Source organism: Leuresthes tenuis, unplaced genomic scaffold, assembly GCF_036924035.1.
Source record: "Leuresthes tenuis unplaced genomic scaffold, fLeuTen1.0.hap1 SCAF_8, whole genome shotgun sequence".
Classification (NCBI taxonomy): Eukaryota; Metazoa; Chordata; class Actinopteri; order Atheriniformes; family Atherinopsidae; genus Leuresthes; species Leuresthes tenuis.
In genome coordinates, this window is record NW_027325362.1 from 7,322,737 (window position 1) to 7,349,519 (window position 26,783).

A 26,783-nucleotide genomic window follows, 5' to 3' on the forward strand; every position below is an offset into this window, starting at 1 on the left:
CAGTTGAACTTTAAATACGAGTCTGAAATTAAATTGATTTTGCAGCTCCAGAAGGCACAACGTCAAGATGGCACTTTTCTCTGAACTTATTTATTGGTAAATAAAGCTAGTTTTGTTTTGTTTTTGTACAGAAAGAAATGAACTCAGACACTCACATGTAACCACAGAATCAGATGATGTGTGGGAATTATGTAACATTTAAACACAGGTTTGTTGTTGTGATGAGAAGCAGCTGAGCTGTTTGCCTCCGGGCTTATTTGTCTCAACCGCAGAGAGAGGGACAGAGAAAATATTATTGCAATTCTTGCAATATGACGAGAGGAAGACGAGCAGACACACACAGAAAGACGTTAAGTGCAGTGACCGAAAGACTTGGACAGAGAGGCACAAACTGTCAGCAAGAAATGCTGCAATGATTACTCACTCCACACTTCAAACTATGATCTCTTTCTTTGGATACTTCTTTTAAATTTAGTTTTGGGAAATTTGAAAAATGATGCACACATAGATGAAGAGTGAGGAAAAAGATTAAGCTGCACGAGTCGCATAAAAGGTTTATGAGGATTTTTGATGACATATCAACTGAAAGTCGCTGCCCTACACACATATTTTATTACATTAAATCAGTTAAAAGGGTCATTGCAGAACATAAAACTCTAACGGGGCACAGGCCTTCTGTAACTTCTGTAAGAATCTTTTTATTGTTAAGGCTCCAATATGTATGAAATATGCAATACAACACACAACTAATATGAACTTCCCATGCTAAACCCGCTATTCACGCTACTGCCACACAGCTGCTACTGAAACTGAAACAGCAGATAAAGATAAAAATGTATGTGTTTGAATCCTTTTGAAAAAATATTTCCACATACATTAAGAACATTTGTTAATACTTTAGGCATACATGTTTAATATTTAAATGTCTTTGCACATGGAAACAATAACAGTTGATCTCCTGTGTTACTGTGGGAGCTGCTCACTCAGTTTCATCTCTGAGATTCATCTCCTCTCCTTCATCTTCTCTCTTGCTTTGCTCTGACACTTCATCAAAGTCTCTTTTTTCTCCTCCTCCTCCATTCTACCCTTCTTAATACAATTAGCTAAAAAGTTTTTTTACAATGCTGCTTGGTTATGTGAAATTATTGTGGGATCAGCTGCAGTGAATGTGGGTGAAACAGAGGCTGCAACAGGATTATAACCATTTTTCTGTCCACATTCTTAGCTGGGGCCTTCACCTTCACGCACTCCGCCTGACTCTCCACAGACCCAGACGACTTCACCTGAGCCTGCATGCCTATGCATGTTAATAAAAGTTTCTCTACAAACTTTCAGTTCATATTCCATTGCTTTGCTGACTGCCTTCTTTTTGAAAGCTGCATGCTCCCTTCAGGAAGTCGGTAGATCCAGAAGAGAGAACTTTAAACACAACTCTAAACATTATTATTAGAGGATGCAGTGTGTGTTGTGTTTTGAACTTGTTGCACTGCCCCTACATGGCTGGAAAAATGACCGTTCTGGGGTTTAAATGTATTCCTAGATTTGTTCAGACAGCATATTAGCTCTTTAACTAATCTGGCAAAGGAGGAGAAGACAGGAAAGAAACACAATACAAACACATGCATCAACACATGTTTTCTGACACTGCAGCTACACGTGGCCTTTATCTGACACTTTACTCCGTAGTTACTCCGGAGTTCTCCGTAATAACTGACTTTTCCATGTCTGCGCAGCTGTGTAAATCACCCTCATTAGCAACCAGTCACGCCTCCTTAAATCTAATGACTTAGCTACAGTATGTGACTGTATGATGAACAAATGTCTCCCTCTCCACTCCTGATCTTTACACCCTGTCCTTCCACTCCTCTGAAGACAAGGAGCTTTTTGTACAGAAGGGAAATCACAGGACTCACATGCTTTGGACGGGAGAAACTGAGTGATCACAGCAAAAGATACGCTTGTTCAGAGGGGGAAGAACACCACTGAGGAGTGGACTGAAGTTGGTTTGGGCTGGACAAGGACTTCTGAACTGTGTGAAGCACACTGGACTGAACTGAACAGGACTACCTAAACATGGAGAATAGCAAAATAGAAACAGAGGAGAAGACAGAGGGCCTACCGAAAGGTAAAACAGGTGTTCGTAAAACAACTGCAACTTTTTCTGTAAGATACTCAATGGTTGTTAGTTAGTACGGAGTTGATTATTACTGCAATTAAGTGATTCTTTAGGCCATGAATTATACAAAAGTATAAAAATGTACCTTGTAATACTGAAGGTTTACCTTACCAGAAATGTATCATTTCTCAGATGTTCACAATAACAGCTTCGCCTGCAAAACAGCATGAAACCAAATCTTTTCACTCTAAGGGATCGAGCAAAAGAGCTTCAATCGGGTTATAAAACAGTCCAGAGGAAAACGAACCTGACCAATATTACATCTGAGGACTGATGCAGAGGACTGCAAACATTTTCAAATAAATCAGCTGATATATGGTTTGTTTGATGAAAAACACGTTTTTGTTCAGGATCTCTCGCATATAGTTTTAAAGAAAAATATTAAGTGTGGCATTTTATTGTTGAGACGTAAACTTACCAGCACTCACCATAACTCATATTCCCTTTTCAGTCACTTGGGTACGGTTTCTCAACCCTTATTTGATGCTTTTTACATCATTCCCCCAAAGGCAACTTATTTTAGATCAAAGAGGATTTGAGACAATCTTTTGTGCCGTTAAAGTGAACTGAGCATCTGCTGACAGATTTTTCCCCCCCCTCACTTTGTGCATCAATCTGACCAAGGTCAAAATTAATGTAATTTCAGGGCCTGACTTTGCCTTTCAGAGGTACACTGAATGTAGAGTAATCATAGACTCAGTATGAAATGAAAAGGCCCCCTGAGGGCACATAAATATGAAGCTTAAAGAACCATGCAGATACGATTTGTAGTTGGCTCCTACAGATGTTTAACATAATTTCTTGTCAGTTTGAGGTCATTCTTACATCTCTTTTTGGTTGTTTGCTTTCAGTTTTTACCGCTTTGTGTCTCTAATACAAAGTCTTAGCTTCTTTATGGTTATTTTACGTTACATTTGAGACATTTGGTGTGTTATTTTTGGTCATTTTCAACCTCTGAGTAACCATTTTCTGTCATTTTGTTTTTTCCTTCTTTGTGGTAATTTAACTTTTCCTTATCCAAGTCTTTTCTGTATCGCTCCTTTTTTATGTGTGTATGTCTCATTGTGTGATATGCTTCCTATATCTGTGATGAGAGTCCTTTAACTCCTGAGTCAGCAATCCCATGAGGCTCCACTGTACATATGTATGAACTTATCAGCTGCTACTGTGCATTTGTAACACACAGCACAGCACAGGAGTTTACAGCTCAGCCTCACTCCACAATCCTCCTTTAATGTGACGGCATTCAGATGCTGTAATGTCAGAAATACATGGTTAAGTTTGGATATAAAAACACACATTCATGGATTGAGTTTATGCCTCACCATAACCACATATTTTTTTTTTTTTTAATCACTCATTCTAAACAACTGCTGGTGACAGAAACGTAGAAAAGTGAAAGTTTTTGGGAAAATGTTGAGTAGGCCAGGGCTCAAACTCACTGTTGCACGACAGCATGTGGATTACATCGCCGATCATCCCTCCAAATCACATACGGTTTCTGCAGATGCAAAAAGTGGCAAACACAAACTTTGTGACAGCTTCACATAATGCAAAAGGTGTGCGTGTCACAGTTTGAAAAGGCAGGTATGTAACGATTTTGTAGCCTTGAAAATTTAGAGAGATGATTAGGGGAGCTGACAACAAATGACAACTGTTAATCCACTGGAATATACCACCCTCTGTGTTCCAGGACTTCTAGGTGTATTAATTAAGCACAAGGTTTTTGTTCCTTACACTCACTTCTGTGGTGTTGACTTGGCCACAGATCGGTTAGGTTAAATAGGTTAAACCCTATATCCATTATACAAGCAAAACATGGCCGACTGTGTAGAAAATGAACAGCAGACGCTGCAGGAAACGTCATGCGTTTCCTTTTAGTTCTCTCTGAGGCAACGATTAAACACTTTTTGGAAGTGAAGTTCGAGGTCAGTCCGGGACATTAGCATGATGTGACAACTTGACGCCAACTTCTTCTGACTGGAGAAATTTGACACACTGTCTGTTCCTGCAGGCAGAAAGACTTCATTGTTGGATACTGTATATTCCGCCTTTTGCTCTTTCAGCGTCATGCGGCATATTGTGACAGTGGACCTAGTCACTTATGCATGATAATATATGCTAAATGGACATTTGAGCAGGCCCTCTGCAGATCTGACCCTCTTCTGACTGCCGCCTCGACCTGCGCTGTAACATTTCCACCACAAATTGAGGCATTGTGCTTCCGTACAACCAGTCGACTGTCTCCAAATTCACTGCAGTTAAACAAAATATTCATCTTCACATTGCAAACATGAGCTGGATGAAATCTCAGGAACCTCACTAACAGCCATTAGAATTGCCGTAAATTAAACAAAATTGGCCTAAAAGGCCACTAGACATGAAAATGAAATGAACATCACGTTTAGTTTGAAAAACCTCTCTTCGCTTTGCGGGCATTTGTATCGTTTTCACATGACTGCTGGAGCAATCTTACACTGTCCTAACCTTGACTTTTGAGGCATAAAATATTTGTCATGAGCTCTGCTGCAAATGATTTTATCACACAGAGACACACACCGTACATCACGTATTGTTCTGCTTACTCTGATAAAAGTCTCAACCATGAAAGTCTCGAACACGTGCACTCAGATTAAGACTAAATGTACGGTGACATCTTAGGTCTTTTGTGATGTTGTGGTTGCGCAGACAGCTCTGTGTTACTTAAATGTCAGTCACTTGGTGTAGAAAATGTTGAAATGTTTCTACATTCCTTGAATTTGAAGCGTTTGTGGCTCAAGTGAGCGACCATACTTTGTTTTATAAGAGCAAACAGACTGCATTTAGTGGTAAATACCAGGTTTGAAGGAGGCAGAAAACATGAGTTTCACATGACTGAAACATTTCTACTATGATCTCATGCACAGACTGTATACAGACGATGGACATAGCAACTGAAGAAGCACCCACTGGTTTGGGGACAGCTGATTTGAAGCCACGAGTTCAGCATTTGGTCATTGCTATCTTTGTCTTTTTGGTCCCAGAAGCGACCACATCTAGACAAGAAGTTGGACTGATAATTGAAACCAGACTGAAGAACAATACATCTTTGCAACCTAACATTTATTTAATTATAGAATAATTTTCTAAATGATTGCCAGTGCTCTGATCAGAAGGATTACATTTAGTTAATGATACTATGATAACTTAAGGGAAGGATTTATTGAGTTAGTATTACATGAGAGAGGATGATACTTTATGAATGGGAGACTTTTTTCACAGCAGCCATTTTGACATGTAACAAAGTAAACAAAGTTGTTACTTATGAGATTAACAAGGGATCTGTTTTATTTACATACAGAGCCTCGGAGAGGTACTGAGGTCGGTTGAAGGAATGTCTGCAGCACTCAGATTTCTCCTATTTGTATATGTGTGACCAATAATGGCTTTAACTACCATTACAAGCTGATAGTAGCACATTATGAGGCATTTTCTACATACAAACGCTGCAGCTTATGGTCACTGGAAAACACTGTGTGCAAGACTGATTTAATGAGACACAAACTAGCAAAAGTGCTAATAAAGAGTTTATTTCTACAACTATAACCCCTGTTTATGTGGAGGGGAAGCCATGTTGGTTTAGAGGTTGGGGTTGGAGAGAGTCCTCCACATTTCTACCCATCATCTAATGTCAAAACGGCTGCTGTGAAAAACATCTATTGTAGCTGAAGTCGTTTCACAGCAGACCCTAGCGGCCATCGGTGGAATAGCATGTTTCAGGTGCATTCCTGCTGACTGCATCCATCTTTTGGTTACAAGGAACAACTCCAAATAAAGACATCAGTGATCCACAAAATGTTGTAAATGCTTTCTGAAAGAAAGTAAGTGAGTGGATAAAAAGAGCTGAAACAGCAGATCCTGTTGGTATTACTAAAATGTGAAAACATGCCATATATGCAAAGCCGTGGATAAACTGGTTGACATATTCACATGGTTTATAAGTAACTAATGTACCCATTTTAAATTTAATTTAATTTTCATTTCATTCTCCAGATACCAAAGAAAACATAGAAGAACCAACCCTGGAGACTGCTCAGGTAATCAAGAACTTAATTCACTTTATGGTTCATTTGATTTACACCTTGTAAAAAAAAAGAAAAAAGACAGTAATTACTGTTTTATGGACACGACATAGCAGACCAAATCAGCAAAGTCAATGAAATAAAATCACTCAGTCTCTCATTTGTCAGAGCTCATGTGTAAACATATCTACAAGGAACCATTTTTGTTTTATGGCAGATCCAAATCCAGACAGCTTTAAAACATTTCTGGATTTCAATGACAGAGGACGTGATCTTTTGAGGAAGTCACAGAAAAATCAATGGTTAATTGCGATGTGGCAGTCTAGTCAGAAATCCTGTAGATATTTTTGGATTTGAACAGCTGATTTTGAGCTCTTTAGTAACATACCAGTCGTAGGCCACATTGTCATAGCAAGGCAGAAAATGTCGGCACAGCCTTCCACATGCAAATGTTATTCTGTAATTTGAAATATAAGCATGATGTTTTCCCAAACTTAACCAAGTACATTCATTAGCCAACATTAATTAAGTAGTTTTAAAACTTCATGAAGCAGTGCAGCAGAGCAAAGCAAGTCAAAACAAAGACTGAAAGTCAAAATATAGACAGGAAAAAAGGTGAAAAAAGTGAAAAACATGCGTCTCCAAGTCTTGACTAACACAAGTTGGGAGTCATGTATCAATCCCTCTCCTGCCCTCCTACCTACTTACATGAGCTGTGTTAGTTGTGAAGTATGCAGCACTATGTAAAGACGTTTTCCTACCAGTGCTTACTGTTGGTGCAGCTGATGCACAACTTACTGATAGCTGATAATATGCAGCTGTAGAGCAGTTCCTTATTCATCAGAAAGTGATACTCTCTTTTTGTAGACTAGTAAAGTAAATCAAAACAACTTCAAACATATGCTTGCTGAAACACAGAATCGAGATATTTAAACATTTGTGACAAATGTCACATCAAATCACACTTCATCAGAAATCAAGCTTTTTAGTCTCAGAAAGACTGCAAGAGTTCACTTATCATCTGTTCTCATGAATTTAGATCCATTTTTGCATTCAAATGCTACCTTTTTTAAAATGGGCCTGACATGCGAGTTAAAATTAGCTCAGATTTAAACAAATATGGAGACTTATGACTCAGACTTTTCAGATCTGCAGCCTCCAGGTGTTCAGATGTGCCAGAGCTCTGTCAGCTATCAGCAAAGAGGAACAACCAAAGGCAAACAGGACAGATGCTCCATTGAGTCTCCTGCCTGATGCCTTTCACATGACAGAGAGGAAGAGCAACACAAAGATGGAAAGATAGGACAAGAGGGAGCTGCTCAACCCATGTAATGTTCCCATGAGCTGATTAAGTTATTCCTACTAGATGAATTTAATCAGCAATACATGACAAAACTAAGAATGGAACCACAGAGGAAAAAGGGAGATGGATTTTGTCATTTTAACTTAAACCACTTGTAGAAACACGTATTAACCTGTCCCTTGTGATGCAGCTGCAGGGCCTCCTGGTTGAGCTGCGTGAGGGGATCCAAGCAGCTCTGACAGAGCTGAGTGTGCTGCGCCAGAGGGACCAGGATTTGGAGGAGAAGCTCCAGGCCCATCAGACTGACGTAGATGATAAGATAATGGGTCTCAAGAACTCGCTCAACACATTCAAGGTGCAGGAGTCACAAAAAAAAAAAGCACAAAAAAAAGCAAAGTCTATTCTTGGTGAAGCGGAGCCGACTCTATAACATAATTTAGAACATCTGACTCAAACTCTGTGGAGACTGTAAACTAATTTAATTTATCAGACCGGAAGGCAACTATTTCAGAAATTCCCACAGTAGATTAAATACTGACGTGCATGTGCGTCTTCAGTGTAGCTTAATTTTCTCTTAAATGCGACTTCTTCACTTAATTTTCCTTTTTCAGTTTGAACCACCATCAAGTTTGCTTGTTTTTTTACTTAAACTTTAGGTTGAACATGTCTTGGATAATTTTCACTGCTGCTCCAGTAATTTCTTTCACCATCTAATATCATAGGAAACTGGAAAAAAAAACTCATATCTGGTTGTTATAGCAGTGAAACACACTGAGGACAAACCAGATTTCACTTCTAAATCTGACCTTGTGCCTCTGCAGTAATTAGGCTGATGAAAATCTGCTTGCAGGAGGAGCTGAATGTGGCATTGTTCCACATTAAGGATGTGTCCAGCAGACAGAGGGGGATGGAGAAGAGGATAGAGCTGCTGCAGGCAGAAAACAACAAAGAAATCATCTCAGTTCCACACAGGTACAACTGCAGCAAACTGAGTCAGGACAGCGTCTTTAAGGCCCGATGTCTTTGATCTCCCAAAACAAATAATCACTGGCATGGAGGCAAACACATAAACTGTGTCATGTAACTTCATCTCATTAAACTGTGCCGATGTATCCAACAGCAGAAAGAGCTCCAGGGCCGATGTTCTAACGCCACCGGGGGACGAACACGTCTGTGCACACAGCCAGTTAGAGCTCAGTGTTTTTCAGCACTTTTTTTCCAGCCTGCCACAGAGCGAGTCTCCACAGAGGAGCAACACGTCTACACAAAGTGAGTCTGCGCCATGATCACATTGAGCCACAGCCATTAGTCAGGATGAACACAACTGATCTGCAGGTAGAGTTTTTACTCACATTGATGTCCGTGTGTGGCAGCCTCCACCTCCGAGCAGGAGACTCAGCAGCAGCAGAGAAGTTGTTCATCCAAATCTCCAGTGTGGGGAGAGAGGAGCAGAGATGAGACGAACATCCCCGACAGTCAGGCTGAAAACAGTAAGAGGGACACTTGTAAATATTGATACTGCCACAGCTAATAATTATTGGAGAAGCTGGACATGACTGTAAAGTTCTGAAAAACAGCCGGGAAGCAGCGGGAAACGGGTTAGGCCTCGCTCTGCCCAAAATTCACCAACATAAAGTATCTTGTTCTTTGAAGTTTTTAGGTAGATGATTCTTGGTATTAGGCTTTTTTTTATGCACACATAGATTGTGTGGTGTTGCTAAGCGGATTGCCTTTGTCAGAACATAAATCTCCTCCTGTTTGCAGGTATTTTATTTATTTTTATTTGAATGCTATATTCAACATGTGAATTGGTCAAAATACAGATAAGACAATTTAAAGCCCATAAAAAAGAAATGCATCTGTTTGAAAATGAACATCTAGGGTATAACCTTAATTTATCACCTGCTATTGGCTGATCTATAGCTCATCACAGATAATTGCCTGGTTTGCATCAAGTAGATGCAAAGTGGGAATAATGCAGGCTACAGAATATATTTAAGAAAACTGTACTTTCTATGTGCAGATAAGAGACAAAGAGCAGCCCTGGAGCTGCTGGAGTCAGAGAGAGTCTACGTGTCCCACTTGTCTCTGTTACTGAAGGCAAACATCTCCTTCAACGGATCAGAAACTTTCACTTCCAAGGACAAACGGTAACACACAAACGAAAGGGTTGCATCTTTCAAACTCTCACAGACATAAAAAACTGAAATAATACAATTATTAGTTATCAACCAAAGAGGATTATAGATTTCTTTCCTCATCATATTTCTGTAAAAGAAAGCACACCCTCTTTCAAATTCTAAGGTCTTATATAAAAGGATACATTTAAAGTTTTGTCAGTTTGCTGGTCTGCAGCATTCACCTGTGTGTTAACACAATGCCAAGAAGGAAAGCAATGATTTCAGAGAAGGGATTGTTGCTGCCCATCAACCTGGAAAGGGTTACAAGGTCATTTTCAAACTATTTTGAGTCCATCATTCTACAGGGAGAAAGATTATTCGCAGGTAAAAACCATTCAAGACAGTTGACAATCTTCCCAGGAGTGGACGTCCCAGCAAGTTTACCCCAAGGTCAGACCGTGCAATGCTCAGGGAAACTGCAGAAAACCCAAGAGCTACATGTCAGCTTCAGGCCTCAGTTAGCATGTTAGAACATGGCAGCACAGCTTAGGTTTGCAAAAATGTCTGAACAAACCACAAGACTTCTGGAACAGATGAGGCCAGAGTGGAGATGTTAGGTCATAATGCACAGCAGCACGTTTGGAGTAAACCAAACACAGCATATCAGCACAAACACCTCATACCAACTGCCAAGCACGGTGGTGGAGGGATGATGATCTGGGCTTGTTCTGCAGCCACAGGACCTGGGCACCTTGCAGTCATTGAGTCCACCATGAATTCCTCTGTCTACCAAAGTATTCTAGAGTCAGATATGATGCCATCTGAGTCCGACAGCTAAAGCTTGGCTGAAACTGGCTCATCAACAGGAAAATTGATCCCAAACACAGCAGCAAATCTACAACAGAATGTCTGAAAAAGAAAAGAATCAAGGTGTTGCAATGGTCCAGTCAAAGTCCAGACCTCAACCTGATGGAAATACTGTGGTGGGACCTTAAGAGAGCTGTGCATAAACCAGTGCTGCAAACCTCAATGAACTGAAGCAACATTGGAAAGAAGAGTGGCCAAAGTTCCTCTACAATGATGACACGAAAAACATCACACAGAAAATGATTACATCAAGTTAGTGCTGATAAACTACTACAAGTTCTACAAGCTTGTGAGTCACGGGGTGTAACTTCTTCCACACTTGTTTGGAATATTTGTTAAATAAATGTTGACATTGTGTAATATGTCATGTGCTGTTGTTCATCAGAAGCTGTGTTCATCGAATTCTAAGACCTGGTACGGACCAGACCGATACCATATCCTGATTCTTCAAACCTTTAAAGAGGGTGTACTTTCTTTTTTAAATGACTGTACATTTATGAAGACAGACTCTCACCAGTTGAAAGAATGACCCTGACCACTTTAATCCTATCTGACACGGAGACCAGTACTCAACAGAATATATTCCCCAAGTGCTTTCTGATCTAATTTGAGAGTTTACGGTGAGGGGACAACAGGAAATAGATAAATTAGATAAAAGCAGGTTATAAACACCAGCGAGACAAGAGCTCTTTTAAAAAGGACTCTACACTGCTTGTTAATGTAATCACTCCTTAGCTTCAGCGCACGTGTTACCAATGAGCAAAGGCTCCAATGAAATGGTCCCACAGCTAAACTGGTTGAAATGGCATTTGAAAATAACAGCATTTAGGTTAACCTGCTACCAGATGTCTCACATAAGCGGGTGAAAAAGCCGACTGCCGTTACATCTGGAAGATTAAAGATTTGTTTCTTTGCCGCAGCAAGGCTCAATTTCACACATTAAATAAATGCCTTAATCCACAAGCGATTGTAAATAACCACATTTTAACAAGGTCAATGCAACAGATTTCATAATTTCATATGTGTACATTTTCTTTTTCTTGTCATCTTTAGCCCATTTCCCAGTTCTTTAAGGTTTCTAATCCAGCAGCACCTTGAGCTCCTTCATACTCTCCAGGAACGTGTTCTTAAGTGCCAGTGGCAAGGCATCATGGGAGATGTATTCATGAGGCTCACCAGCAAAGAAGTAAGCAGATTTTACACGTCAGTCTCGACTGTCCTGTTTAGGTTGTTTGTGCCGACTTGGGTTTTTGTGTATGTGAAGTTCAGTTGCTGTTGGGAAACCTGCACCCCCTCTGTGAAATCTGAGCTATGAAATTACCTTTTACTTGGCTTTCTGCAGTGTTAAAGATAAGGACTTAAAAAAGTGTGCTCTTCTTTAAGCTGTATTCCCTCTTTTTTTTTTTTTTTACAGAAATATTAATTTTGCTGACAAACACGATCACAGTTGTATCAAAAATCCAGCTGATCAGTGATCACAGCCCTCTTAGTTCTGCCTCTTGTGTTTTTCATACTTCCTGTGAATTAAATACTAAAAGAGTTTTTTTTGGCACTATTCACAAAATAATTCTGGTTTTCTCCCTGGTAAATCAGAAGCTCAGCGGTTCAACATCCTGTCTTTTCAGGACATGTTAGGGTGGAGAGGTCAAAATAGTCAGACCTTTAATGGATCTGAATTAGTTTGGCAGCAATGACAGACTTTAAATACAATTCCAGCGGAGTCATGCTGAGCGCTGGAATACAGATGTTGTACAAAGAAAAGAGTGATTGTCATTAGATTTATAAAAGAAAACTGATGGCAAAGAAGGATGCTGAGCTCTGGCTGATTAAATTACACTCACCAAGACATGACCTGCCACAGACAGAATTAAATAAGATTGTATTAAACCCCAGAGAGAAGTAATATTGTTGCAGTATAAACAATTAAGAATAAACAAATCAAATATAAAATCATTTGAAAAACAGTTGTGGAAAGAAAGGAAGTGCAGCAAAGAGACGGGCATGGTTGACTTCTCTAGAGATTGCTATGAATGCATTTGAGTGTTGTGTTTGTATCCTGGCAACAACTGAGCTGATGTCACATGCGTCACTGGCTCTCTTTTGGAAGACAACACAGATGGAAACTCATAGCCAACAGTTTAATATCCGGGGAGCAGAGATGCTCATTCACAGTAAGGTGTTCAGAATTCTGCCTGTATAGTCTGGACTCTGGAATATGTTCATGGAGACATGTCTCAGTAAAACACACCCCGGATGTTCAGTCAGCTGCTCTCGCATTTAGAAAATAAATCTCCCATTGGTACAATTACTCAACATTACCAATGTTGAATATTACCAGAGTAACCCTTAAGCAGCACATCATCCAAACCAGCATAGACCAGACTAGTCTAAACTCTGACTTGAACGGGAGAGGAAGCGTGGATGGGACATAAATACATAAAACACACAAATAAAGACAACATGTCTCTCTCACCTTTCAGAGTGATTTCCTGGACTTTTATGTGTCATATCTGAAGGAGCTTCCAGATTGTCTGTCAGTTGTCACCATGCTTGCTTCCAGCTCCATGAAATCTTCTGCCTTTGTGGAGGTAAGACTGAGTGAAAAATGTTCGATAAAATGACAAGATATAATGCTGTAACATGACAGAATCTAGTCAATATTGCATACACCTGTTGTCCTAACTTATTTTCCCTTTCCACCTGCACCGGCTTCTGCTCTGTTTTGCTGCCATCAGAGTGAAATACTGGGGGATGACTCCAAACTCTCCCTTCACACCCTGCTCCTTCAGCCAGTTCAGAGGATCCCAGAGTACCTGCTACTGCTGCAGGTAGAGTACAAAACCTTACTATTTATGCATTGAGCTAACATGTGCTATAAGATCTAGAAATTTGCTGGTAGTTTGTTTCCTTCAAAAATCGACTTTTTCCTGCTTCTATTTTCCATGCTAAGATAACATCTACTAGCTGCAGCTTCAAGCAGTACTATAACACTTGATCTTCAGATCTCAATTATATTGCCGCAGTATAAATGATTGAGGAATAAAAGTAAAACTAAAATATAAATCAGTTTTGAAGTGTGGCAGAAAGGCGTAGTTGAAATCTCTGGAATTCGCCATGAATCCATTGGAGTTTCATGTCTGTAGTTTGGCAACAACTGCGCTAAATTATTTTATTTGCCAGCGATCTCACATTCTCCATGAGCACTGGGAAAAAAAAAATGGTTTCTTCGCTCTCCATTTTGCTTTTGCCCTACATCCTCGACATCCCTTCAGCTCATCTGGTCTTAGGATCTTCGTCCAGGCATTATCTGAACTTTAAAGTGCTCAGTCATCTGCTTCCATGAGTAAACAACTGTCCAAGGCATCATGACAAATACTTAAACTGTTAAGCAGCACAGCATTCAAACTGATGTGGAAAAATCTTCTTTTTTTTTCTTAACCGATTCATTAATTTAAAACAGATTATAGCACAAGATCTAAAGCAAAAAGAGAACATGACCAATGCAGCAATTAGTGAAGCTTTTTCAAGCATTTAAAATGTTCAACAGGCAGATATGAGAATGGCACAATAAGTGGCACAATAACATTTAAGCTTCAAGATGGAATCTGGTCTTCCCTCTGTGACTATATACAAAATGTATATCTGTGTGAAGGGACTGCTGAGGCAGACAGATGCAGATCACCCAGACTACTACCTGCTGCTGGTGTGCATCCAGCAGTTCAGGTCCTTCACTACGCAGTACCACCATCTCCTCCAGCACAACCAGGAGCTCCTGCTGCTCAACCGCAAGGAGGCAAAGAGGTTAGGCTCATCACACGACTTAAAATGTCAACAATAAAAGGTTGAAATAAACGTCTCCCTTAAAACTCTGAACCTGTATTGAGAGGACGTGAGTTCATTGTGCTGTGCACCATCAGCAGGTCTACCATGAAACAGCTGTTAAAGACTGTGGAGAGTGGGATTCAAGCCAACAACATTGGCTCACCGTATCCTGCCGGCAGTGCTGTGCTGTGAGTATTTACTCTGCTGTCCAACAACCTTCAACTGCATCAATCCATTTGTCTTTTTGGAATAAAAAAAACATGTTGCCACTGTAATTAAGGTTTATGAATCATTTATTCACCACAGGGAGCATGCCAACATGGTGAAGCGCAGAAAGCAGTGTCTCTTGGAGCAGATCCAGTCTCATCGTTTCCAGGACTGGGATCATGACCAAAATCCTGAAAATCACTGTTATGACTCAGAATGGCAGCCCCAGCAGTTCTTCAGCTCCGATCTGGACTCAAGGAATCAAAAACAAGCAGGTCTGGAGTCGCAGAGGCTTTGAATCACTGTAACAGATCATCTCTGTGTTTCATCATACATACAGCATCAACAGGAAAAAGTGACAGTTAGTCACATAAAACCAACTTCTGTGCATTTCCGAAACTCACAAACCTAACCAGCATGCTGACAACAAGGCAATGTGTGAGGTGCAAGTGGCAAAACAATCAATTTTCTTTCAAGATCAAATGTAAACGAGGTGGACATAGCCATTATTTTTACAGTTGTTCTGAAGGTTAGGTATCCAGTTTAAGATACACCCCATGTCTTCTTAACCACTTTTCTAAATGTTTGTTTTGTGGTACAAGGAATTGTGGGATGGAGTTTTGGTGCTGAAGGAGCTTTTTAATGTATCTTTTTCTTAGCCAGGAGTGACCATATTTGGACAAGAGGGTGAAGCGTGAGAGTCACATTTAAAATCTGATGGGACAAACAAACCTCTTTAAGCCTAATGCAGATCTAAAATGGAAATGGTTTCAAACCATTTTAACAGCAAACTGACAAAACAGAAATTTAGCTAATGAACCCGTGATGACTTGTGGACATTTTAAATGGAAGTATGCTGACATATAAATGCTGCAGCCATCAGCAAGATCATTGTTTGACTGCAGCAAACTCTTTTTAGACAGACCTCACACACCTGTGCCTCCAGCCGGTACTTTGAAAATAAGTAAGTGTGCAAAAGGGTTAATGTGAACAAGTATGCTGCTGGCAAGTATTTTGTGCAAGACCTTGCCAACAAAGGGTTTTGACCAATCTCCAGCCTGGTAAAAAGGAGGTCAGCTGAATTATTAGATCATGAAGAAAAAATAGAGGACCTGACTCAAATGATCAAAGCTGAACAGAAGGGGGTAGAGTTTGTATCTATGGGGTTTGTAACCATGTCTTTTCATGTCATTGCCCTGTGTGTCCCATGTGGGAATCAGCAGAGACAGAACAGGCAACCCAATTCTCTTCCCACATAGATCCGCCAATTAATCAACCTTTGGCTTTCAGGTCTGGGCAGTATCCCAGAGAGCGAGATGTCGGATAGGTCATACCAGCACCATCTGCCCTCCAGACCTGCAGAATTCCGCCAGGTTCAGCCGGGATCAGCTTTGGCTGACGCTCTTGGAGAGTTCCTCCTTCCTCCGGACCCCCCAGGGATGGAGAGCCTCTATGACGAGGACGAAGGCTCCCTTCATGATGCATCTCTGTTCAGCCGCTGCTCATCCGCCTCCTCAGATTCTTCCATTGACATTGCCTTTGTGAAGTGTCCCAAACCCCCCTCGGCATCGCATCACGCCATAGCCACGAATGTGCCGACAACTCGGGATGTCTTTGGCAACGGTGGAGGCCAAGGGAATGGTTATAGCAAACTACCCAACAGGGGCTGTGCGTCACCAGATGAAGCTGTAATGATGCGTCGCAATCTGCATCGGCCACTTCAGGCCAGCCAGCGCAAGAGTAAGGTGAGGGTGCTTGTAAGCAGATGCTTGCAGGTATAAGCACTGTCAAGTCATTTTTACATCTTTACAAATCAACATGTTTTTGTGTCTTCGCTGCTGTTCAGTCATTGAACGGCCTGCAGATGGAGAACACAGTGGGTGGCATAGATGGCGACCACCTCCACAGGGTGGGACTGGGCAGCCATGCAAAGCTGGAGCGTCAGGGTAGTAAGGGCAGCAAAGGATGTTCCACCCCGTCTCACAAGGTCCACAGCCCTCTGGGAAACACCGGTAAACAGAGCCCAGATCTTCACGGGCTACTCAACATTGTGAGTTTCAAAGGATGTGAACATATTCATTAAGAAGCTAAATAGTCTTGATCTTCTTCTCAGCTCCAAGCATCTAAGACACATTAAACATTATTTAACCCCACCAGGACTCTGGCCTCCAGTCATGGGGAGATGAGTCAAAGTGGAGGACTGGGACGGAGGAGAATAACCACACTCAGTTCAGCGAGAGGAGCCGCAAGGACAAGGGAGGCTTCAGGAACTCGTTCAAGAAACTCTTCAAGAAGAAGTATGTATGATAGTGTAACATGGAGATACTGAAGAAAAATCTCATGTCAGGAAACTCAAAGAATAGATATTGTAAAGCTACTCTGACACCTTTCTCTGTCTTTCGAACAGGAGCGGTGATGAGAAGAAGGACAAAGGAGGTGACAAAACACCAGAAATCCAAAACAACGGGGAAAATGAGACACCTGGGAAAAATCCCAAACTCGTCCACCTGGAGATAAACCGTGGCACCGCAGTATGAGTTATTACACTGTATACCTTTACACTGCTGTATAAATGTGTTATAAGCCATTAAGCTAAGCAACTTTTGCTCTCATCATGTTTAAAGTCCTGCGCCTGGCCTTCACACAGAGGTAAAGCACTTGATATAGTTCTCTCTTATTTTACCAATACAAACAAAACCACACTGATGCTTGAACTTTGCTCGTATTTGCTCATATTTGTTATTATTCTCCTTTTGATTCCCCCACAACCATATGACACAGGAAGTAAACATGTTGTGGGCTGACTGTCCATTGGCCCTCACTGTAAATAACCATGTTCTATGATTCATTTTCTTTAACTTCTCCAGACTACTAACTTGTTTCTGTGCATTTTTGACCTTCATTAAGGGTTTTGTTTGCACCCTAACTCATATGGAGCCTCTTTATGCAGCTTAATATTAGTCTACTAGTAAGCTACAGAATAACCAAAATTATAGTGTAGCATGTCCTCAGGAAAACAATATTAAGCAACTATAATGTGTATATGTTTGTATGCGTTTAAGCATCCTAATTCAAGGCAAAACACAAAAGTTTGTAACTATTTTTATGCACTGAACTTGTGTTTCGAGCAGAATTTGCTCAATAAAAGGTTCCCACTTTTTTTGTGGCTCAGATGAATTTCCAACTTATAACATATAAAAACTAATTCTATGAAATGCTAAATTCTATAAATAAGAGTGTAAAGAGTGTAAAGTTGTAGAGATTTGTACTCACAGTCAGCCGTTAAAGCCATTTGGTCCTTTTCTGCTTATTAAGGGAACAAACAACAATGCTCAAAACTTTCTCAGGTGCTTATTAAAAAGGCAAACATCGCATAAACCTTGTTCTTACTGCCTGCCAAGAAAAGTTGATGCGATTGGTTTGTTGTGGACACAATTCTGAATGTTGGAATATGCAATTTTAAAACCAATGATTCCATTATTAGTGTACCACAGTTGCAAGGTATGTAGAAAATTTAACAAGTAAAAAAAAAAAAAAGCACTTTAACTGAATCCAGTCTCTGAAACTTACCAGCTTTATCATGACATTTTAAATACATTTTCAGGTCCAGGGTAGTGAAGGATGGACTCTAAGGAGTCAAATCTCTGACAGACCTAAAGTCACTGCTAATGCAATTAAGTGCTGATGTAATCATGAGCTAATCAGCTAAATCTTCTTTTTGGAACCAAGACCACATTAAAATGACTTCATATAAATTGATCACATGCTAAAACTGATGGGATCTGCTTAAAGTGTACACTGACAAGTCCTGAAGACACAGAAAAGTCTGTCCGTGTCTGTTGAAGTTATATTGGAGATTGAAGAGCGGAAACTGTTTTCTGGTCTTCTCACGTAGCATCTCACTTCTCTCATTTTGGAGAGGGTGCAGTGATCAACCCCAAGTTGCTTCGGCTGATGCACCCGACAGCAAACATTCGGACTTTTTACAGTACAAAAGGCACAGATGTCGCTAATAACATTAACCATGGCTCCAAGAGCACCGTGACAACGTGAGAATAAGTGAGCGTGAATAATGCTAAAAAACAGAATCCACTCAGATTCCAAAGAAAAGACAGCAAATACTTCAGTTCCTTCTTTTTTAATGTGTTAACCTGTCATCTCATAAATCTGTTACACTTCTGAAACAAAATATAGGCAATTATACAGTATGTAAAACAAACCCATTTTTATTTTACATTATTTACATTTCATAACGTATGCATGGCATTATGAAAACAAAAGACAAAGGTGATGTAATAGCGACAGAGCAGAGGTGACCTGCTGCTTTTTTTGCTCAAAATCGGGAGGAAACCTGGATCAAACGGCTTCTGGAAAGAACTGTGAAGTGAACTTAACACTGATGTGATAAGAGCATCTGACCAGTGACGTTTCCAACAGGAAATACCCTGCATAGTGACATATCTCAAAGCCAATTACATAATCGATTCAGTGTGGGTACCCAAAGTGTTTTACAAGTGAGTTTTTCTAGATGATATTTGACCCAGGTTCGTGTGAATTTTTAAGATTTCAGCAAAACCTAAAACAGACCCAAAGTGCCTCGTTGGCGCCTCCTATCAGGAGCATTAAGGTTGTATCCATGGAAACAGCATCATTTAATGCTGAATAAAAGTTATTATTATGCTAAACAGACAATTTTCCCATAATTCCATGTTTTAAGCCATGAACCGCATTGTTAAAACAAGGAGAAGAGGCTAAGACTGCTTAAACAGTTTGTTCCAGCCGTGTAAAAACACATTATCCACAAAGTAAGATGTGCAGCAACAAGAAGTTCCAGAATCTGAGATCATTAGAAATGGATAAATCAAAAGAAATTCAGAAAAACAATTCACTGGAAGAAGTTATTTTTAAAGTGGAAACTCTCACGACTTTGTGTTCACGTGATCTAAATGAATAACTGTGGTGCGCTCACACACATTTAGAGAACATGGTGACGCCTGAATATGGCCAGAAGAACTTTTAACAACATATTTCAACATAGAAAGACCAAAAACGTGCTCTTTGACATTAAACCGAGCCCTAATGTAAAGGAATGTTGGATTCATTTTCTCACCCAAATATACGATGAGCCGCTAACAATGCTTTTGTGTGACATTCACTGGTTTTTCTGCTATTTGAGAGACAGAAACTGGGCCTAAATGGGAGAACTGGATGGTATAAATTCATATATTAACTATATATTTCTGACAATAACTAAACATTTTACAAATACAATTGTGTCAATGAAACTTGACAGCAGCCCTAATATTATCGCTCATGTGGGACACCGACACACTTTAGTAGTAATTTGAAGCATTACTGAGGAATTTTGTTGTTTGCTATTGATTTATTTGTCTCGATATAGTTGTATAATAAAGATGTATGTGCATTTTTAGAGAAACACTCAAGGTTAGAAGGAATAAAATTAAATTATGCTGCGCTTGTTTGATTTAGTTCTTTGACCTGCTGTTAAAGGCAGAGTTCAACAGATTGGACTGTTAAAGTATGTGTTTTGTCAGTTTTGATCTTTATTTTCAGCTCCAAAGCTCAATTTAAATGGGCACAGGCAATAAATAGAAAAGTTTATGTCCGGATAGTGCACTTAAGTGGGCTGTGGTTCCTCACAAGAATCGAATGAGAGGAACAAATTATTTCCAAAAAGAACATAGCATGTAGGGGAAGTAGTGCAATTCCTGCCAGTGAATGTTTGGAGGAGGGACATGTTGGCCTGTTAGTGAGGTGTAAACAAAAGACTGAGGGTATGACATTATCAGTTTTTTTAAAGAGTGAAAGTAAACCAAATTTCACTGTACAAAAAAAGTTGTTACATTATTTTCTTATTCGTCAGTCTACCAACATGAAGAGTCTTCTTCTTCTTAGCATTCAGATCTTACACAGAGATGGAAATGTGACCCATGACCATATCTCCCATTCACTGCTCAGCTACTGGGGCTTCAACATTAAGAGTGAAAGACAATGCTGTAATCCCTCCTGTCCCTGTTGTGCCAGATGGGTTTTTGGCTGGATGTTACAGATAAAGATGACAGTCTTTTAAATTGTTGAGGATAGGGACGCAGATGTAAGATGAACCACAAGGTGGCAGCAGCCACAGACTTTTTGGCCTGTCTGTCATCATTAAAATCCGGTTTTGTTCCCCAGTTCTTAAAGAAAATGACTAAACCTGTTGCTAGAGCTCCAAACAATGTTAATCAGTAACCACTTTAGTTCAGTTAAAGAATTTAGTGTTTCTTCTGTCCTCTCCAAAACCAGTTCCACAGAAAAAAAAGTTTTTAGCAGCTATGAGAGGGGTTCCTACAAAAAAGACGTACATGCCTCAGAAACCCTCCAAAAGCTGGTTGCTTTGGACCTCTGAGCTGAACTCCAAACGCTGCTAAAACACTGCCAACACCCAAAAGTCACCAAGGCTGAGTTGACTGCACTCCTGTGCCATTCCTAATGGAAAAGAGGCATTTTTGATCATATTTGTGTCTAAATGTACTGTATTTCTATAACAATTCATCTAATAGATGGCCGCGTCATGTACTCTGAAAATATAAACATGAATGAGAAATAAAGCGAGACACTCGAAGGCAAACATGTCATAATCCAGAAGGTTTTTCCACTGTCGGAGATGTTTTCTCAGATAAACTAGTGTTAACGTCCCCAGAAGCAGCGGGTCGTATCACAGCTTGTAAAGACCGGTAGTGTACTGCCACACAGACGCTCCAGCACAGCACACAGTGCGAATATACATGCATGCGCTTTGATCTCTCTTACAGATGTCGGCCTTTAAAAAAGTCACAGCAATGAAGGCTGAAGTGGAAAACCAATTACCCCAATTACTAAAACAAACCAAAAAAACCCACCAGATACCCAAAGAATGCTGGAACTTACACAGAAATAACATCTGGAGAAGCTACAGTGCGACTCCTCTTCTGGGTCGGCTTCTAAACAAGAGCAATTAAACAGTTTATTAACAATAGGAGATATGCTAGAAAAACGTCACTCCATTTTAGTGTTCGTTTCCGTCACTCTATAGCTGCTAAAATCTTAACATGAGTTTCATTTTCAAGCAGCAAGTTAAAAACAGTTCACAGCATTTGTTTTATTCTCTTGAGTACCAGATTACAGATTTTGTTTGCTCTACTTAATTCAAAGTGTTACTCCTCATACTTTTCTTATTTAAAGCCTATATTTATTGCACAAAATTACAACTAGGGACTAATAGAACAGCCACGACAGCTGAATTATTTCTGTGTAAATCCAGCCTTTTTTTCTTGTCTTTTGATTACTACCGATGCTCGTGTGAAGCGACCGGAGCCAGAAACACGAGGGTTAACTTGTTAAAGACCAGATCTGTACACGATGCACTTGTGTGTGCGTACTCTACGTCTACACGCACACACACACAACACTCACACACTGTGCGTACATACAAGGTCATATATTATAGCGACATCACATTTGTTTATGAAATACATTTTTCTTTGTGCAAATTTTTTAACACCAGTGGTTCAAAACAAATTAAAAAAAAAAACATTAAAGGAACAGATATTTCTGATTAAAACAGCATTTAAAAAAAAAAATGAAAAGGATGATGTCAAAACATGAGAAACTTACTTAAATCAACAGATCTCCGCTGCCCTGACGACAGTCGCTATGGTACAAACGAGCATGAAGTGATGATGGCGACGCATGCAGAGTGAAAATGAGCCGCCAGTGTCACGCCCTGCGCTCGCTCAGTGGGATCCTGAGCTCTACACCGTTCTGAGGGTGGTGTCAGCCGACTAAAGCTGTCCCCCCGAGGAGACCCGAGCCTCGTCACGCGCCGTTTGTCTCTTTTTTGTCTCCATGGTTTTACAGAGCGAGTATTCACACGCCTATCTACACGACCAGACTTTTTAGTGTTCGTCTCTGTCAAAAAAATACTACATTTATATTTACAACAATTAAATAGAGGTCGATTAAGCACTTGTGTGGTGTAGTGACGAGTACTGGAATTCAATGCTAGCGAAAGTGGCGAAGCTTTTAAATCTGGTTTCTCTCTCTCTCTTTTTTCTTTTTAAATAAACAACAAATAAGTCAGGAAAGCCTCCTGGTTGTTAGATTTACATCATGCCACAATAAATAAAAGGGACAGTTTAAAAAATGGGAGGGGGAGGCAGAGGAAGAGAAGGGGGAGTTTTCTGTGCATGATGGCCCTTCTGGGAAGCTTTAGCACAAGTAGCAGTAGCGGTAACAGTAGCTGTAGTAGTAGTAGTATGTGTAGAACAAGTAGTAGAAGTAGTGTTGATTGAACTTGCTTTGCTGGATTATATTTTCCCAGTGTGCACTCTACAAAGGGAGGGTGTCAAGAAAGATTTTGTGTCTCAGAGTTGGAGTTCAGACCCTCGCCGTGTCAGAAACCGGTCCACAACCCCCTGCTCTATCACAACACACTTTACCGATACACACATAACACTCCGGAGGGCGGCTCACCTCCCGGTCACACTGCCAGCGGGCCAGGTGAGGAGGTGAAGGCTGGGTGGGTTAAGCTGTGGGGTTTTGGATGAATGCGTCTACCAGCTGCTAGCTCCCTTGTCTGTAATAGTGATGAGGTGTTTGGAGACTGCGGTTATGTTCATACGTGTGTGTCTCAGTAGCTGTTTTCATGGCCCGCCAGGATGTAGAGGTTGCTGTTGGCTGTAGGGTTGTCTGTAGGCCGGCTCTCCAGCACCACCACCCTGCAGCACACACACACAGGCAAAAACACAAATACACACACACACAAAGATCCAGTTTAGTTCAAAACAGGAATCAGACTTTAAAACTAAGAAAAAGATCAACCCAGCCTGATTTCAGGAATATTATTAGTTCTTTGACAAAAATAAAGGATCAAGGAATAATAGACAGGATTTATTGCAGTGATATGTGCAGCCAACCAGCAACCCACAGAGGATTTGGTCCAAGCCTGTAAAAACCCTGATATTTGGGAAAAAGCAGCACAGAGAGATGACCTGCCCTGACACCAAGTATACTCCGTTTACCCTGAGGAAATCTGGGAGACAAATGAAAACTAGAACCCAAAGACCAACACATTCCCACATCATCACTTAATAATAGACACCAAAATCATTTGGTCCCATTTCTTAATTCTGTTGGCGATTTAAAATCAAAACTGCATTAGCAAGGATGTGACCAAATGATTTTGATGACGATTTCGGCACCTTTGCTCTCATTGTTTGAATGACGAAGCTCCATAGCATTCCCCACACACTTAATTTCAGTTCAACTGTTTCTGATCAATAACATCTGGAATGAAGCAGACCTCAAGAGTCCCGACAGAAAGAGGGAGAGTTTGAGGCCGTCTGTGGCCAGTGATTGTACCTGGGCAGAGAGTGACCTCTGTCCGCAGCATCTGGATCCCTACAGTCAGCTCGTCTTTAGTGATGAGACATCAGAGAGGAAGTTAACAGTGTTTTTGTGTGTGAGTGCACGTTTGGAAGAAGGGTATGAATGAGTGATGGGTATAAACTGAGGAGGAAATGTGAGTATGTTGGCCTGTGTTTCTCACCTGTCTGATCCCAGTAATCTGAAGATGCGTGTGCTGTCGGAGATCTCCTGAGTGATCTGGAGAAGAACAGAACAAACTGATGTAATTGAGACATGGCTTTGTCATCATTCCGGATGAGCTCGTCACAATTCTGACATAGAGCACGGAGGCTGCTGGTGCATAACACAATCCAAGCCTGGCTGCATGCAAATGTAAGGGTAATTACAAATGGAACAAACTGGGGTCACCTTCATCTGACCTTTTCTTTCTGCCATGTTGTACAGCTTGAGATTGACAGACATGGTGAGAAGGAGTTTTGATACCTTTTTCGTGATTACCAGGGTCATGATCCCCCCCCCCCCATATTATATATGTTTATCATATATTTATGTAGCACTTCTCTTTTGGCAGGTGCACTCCATCTTTATTGGGAACAATAAAAAAATTAAAAAAGCTGCTGGCCCTAAAAAAAAATGCTATGTGGACACTAGCTCCAATAAAGTTCATGCTCCATTGAATCACTTACACTATATGGATTCCCTTTCTACAAGAGCGATAACCGGAATGTTATTATAGACTGAGATTTAAAAGCTTTCTGCCTGGATAGCTTGACGTGAACCTTCTTTCACAGTCCAAAGCCATGACCAGTGCTCGTGCTCAACTGTTTTGATAGCAGCCTGACGCTGAACCGAGGGGCGGAGTGAGCAGCAGCAGCCGCGGCACCAAAATCCAACCGCCTCAGAGCAGAGTGCTACAGAGAGTGTACAGAGAGGGCTGCCCATTTTGATCCGTGAGGAATCTGACCAAATAATTTCACAGACATGTCATTAAGGTGCCTGGGACCTATGTGAACTTGTAGAAATAATTGTTCTCCTTTAAGAAGCCAAAAAACACACATAAGGAGGGCACAATCTAACCTCATTGGTCTTGAAACTCCGTCCTTGCATGCCATGTCTCCAAAAGGCCAGTACACTGTCTTGGAGGCAAACTGTAAAAAGAAAACAGACACAACAATGATTTTTTTCTTGTTCATTTATTATACATCAGCTTTTATTGTGAGAATCCACCACAGGAGATCAATTTAAAACAAGTTTCCTTCCATTATAAGAGGCAACCTCTTATAAGAAGGCAGGACTCATTACATTCCAAGTAATGTTTCTGTACGACATCATTCTAGTCTTTTACCTGTGGACTCGATCTGGAAGTTAAAGGTGAGCTCGGCTGATAACTTCCTGCTGGATTTCAGCCGCCCCTGGAGGTTGACTATCTTTATACATCCTGTGAAAAGAGATGAAGAAGAGAGGTGGCAGCTGAGCAGAAGTTTGGTAAAGGTGCTGCAAAATCTTTTTCATTTTCACCTGAAACATTCAGGCTGCACGAGTAACTCACTGTCGAGGCAGACGAGGATCGTGTCTCTCTCCAGCTGTGTGACATGGATCACACACGTCTGCGGTGTGTCTATAAAGAGGAAGGTGAGGGCTGAGCATCCACAACAACCACATATATCTGCAACATCAAGTGCTGTTGGGCTGTCATGACAGAACCAGTCCCACTGCTCTAACCTGCTTCTGTGAACCAGGAGGAGGTAGTGTTGGGGTTGACGGTGCCGAACCGAACCACCTGGTTAAGTTCGGTTCCTTTGCTGACCGCAACACAGATAAGAGGGTAGGTCTGCTCCGGGACCACCAACATCTCAAAGACCTCCAACGGACATGGCAACGGGAAATCAATGCTCTGGAGATAACGGAGACAGTAAAGGATGATTGTAACGCAGCAGATTTATATCTTCAGTCGTGTAACATAAAAAGCTCCAAAAATCATTTACACAGAAGTATTAAAGCCATTGTCCTGAGCTTCCTGTTGAAACATGCACGGAATGAACAACACAGTCAAACTAAATTATCCGCATGAGCCGTCTTTTATACAGCAAATCAAGGATTTTTATGCTGATGTGAATACTACACATATGTAATATCCAAGAAAAAGTGGAAAACAAAATGCAGGGAAGCAGGAAGTAATAAGAATTAAGCAGCAAACAACAGCATCACACTCGATGGCCATGAACTCTCCTGACGATTTATTTGCTTTATTCACACAGGCTAAATTGGACATTACCAAAACTTTAGATTAAGGAGTCCTCTTACAGACGTTCCAGTTCTCCCATAGAGCAAAAATAAATTTCTGGCCTGCAGCTTATGTGTAAAATCTTGTATCTACTCAAAACTAGACTGGAGTAAACAGCCCTTCTTTCTTCAGTCTGACAGCTTAGATTCAGATAGTTTTAGCAGAGGTCAGTCTCATAACATGTTTGGGTGTTTCAAGCTTTAGTTTTCAAGCTAGCAAATCTTTTATTTTGTAATGAAATGAGCAAAAAAAAAAGAAAAAAAAGAGAAATTTGGAGTTTTGAGGAGGGAAACACTTACTTTAATGAGCATGAACTTCTGCATAGACTCCACCCACTCCAACAGCATGACACTAGACTGGAAGGCTCCACACAGGTATTTATGGCCTGTGTACGGGTTACGAACTGCAAGGAAACAACTCGCTTTATCAGAAACTTTGAATCATGTCTTCTGAGAAAGGCCCATTAGTTTGTGTTTGACTCAATGTTTCATGTAAAACGCTTCCATCTATAATGTAAGACTTGTTATCTTATGCT

General features: G+C 40.6%; 2 protein-coding genes across 9 annotated transcripts in view; one reads left to right on the top strand and one right to left on the bottom strand.

Moving 5' to 3' along the window:
• Nucleotides 1-1,917: 1,917 nt before the first annotated feature.
• Nucleotides 1,918-17,636, top strand: arhgef33 (Rho guanine nucleotide exchange factor (GEF) 33). Its single transcript, XM_072390333.1, has 17 exons — nt 1,918-2,125; nt 6,209-6,252; nt 7,731-7,895; nt 8,391-8,512; nt 8,661-8,809; nt 8,914-9,030; nt 9,564-9,690; nt 11,581-11,713; nt 13,008-13,115; nt 13,263-13,355; nt 14,180-14,328; nt 14,445-14,537; nt 14,656-14,831; nt 15,847-16,301; nt 16,403-16,606; nt 16,714-16,853; nt 16,964-17,636. Exons 1-17 carry the CDS (start codon nt 2,074-2,076, stop codon nt 17,091-17,093), a joined length of 2,457 nt encoding a protein of 818 aa, XP_072246434.1. The 5' UTR covers nt 1,918-2,073; the 3' UTR covers nt 17,094-17,636.
• Nucleotides 17,637-18,678: 1,042 nt separating this feature from the next.
• LOC140312810 (mitogen-activated protein kinase kinase kinase kinase 3-like) overlaps nt 18,679-26,783 on the bottom strand; it is a 41,482-nt gene continuing 33,377 nt past the window's right edge. For 5 of the 8 annotated variants that reach the window (XM_072390630.1, XM_072390631.1, XM_072390632.1 and 2 more), the window contains 8 exons: nt 26,548-26,651; nt 25,687-25,858; nt 25,514-25,582; nt 25,310-25,402; nt 25,042-25,112; nt 24,146-24,201; nt 23,959-24,012; nt 18,679-23,315 (listed from right to left, as the gene is read on the bottom strand). In XM_072390630.1, coding sequence (XP_072246731.1) covers nt 23,228-23,315; nt 23,959-24,012; nt 24,146-24,201; nt 25,042-25,112; nt 25,310-25,402; nt 25,514-25,582; nt 25,687-25,858; nt 26,548-26,651 — 707 coding nt within the window. In that variant the 3' untranslated portion in view covers nt 18,679-23,227. The remainder of the gene's footprint in view (nt 23,316-23,958; nt 24,013-24,145; nt 24,202-25,041; nt 25,113-25,309; nt 25,403-25,513; nt 25,583-25,686; nt 25,859-26,547; nt 26,652-26,783) is intronic. The other 3 variants (XM_072390634.1, XM_072390633.1, XM_072390629.1) reach the window with 1 other exon arrangement.

Excerpts from the sequence above, each read along its gene's own strand:
- arhgef33 (XM_072390333.1), top strand. The coding sequence starts at position 2,074 with ATGGAGAATAGCAAAATAGAAACAGAGGAGAAGACAGAGGGCCTACCG. Across the intron at positions 8,810-8,913 it reads GAGCAACACGTCTACACAAA|CCTCCACCTCCGAGCAGGAG; the intron begins GTGAGTCTGCGC and ends CGTGTGTGGCAG. Across the intron at positions 13,356-14,179 it reads AGTACCTGCTACTGCTGCAG|GGACTGCTGAGGCAGACAGA; the intron begins GTAGAGTACAAA and ends ATCTGTGTGAAG.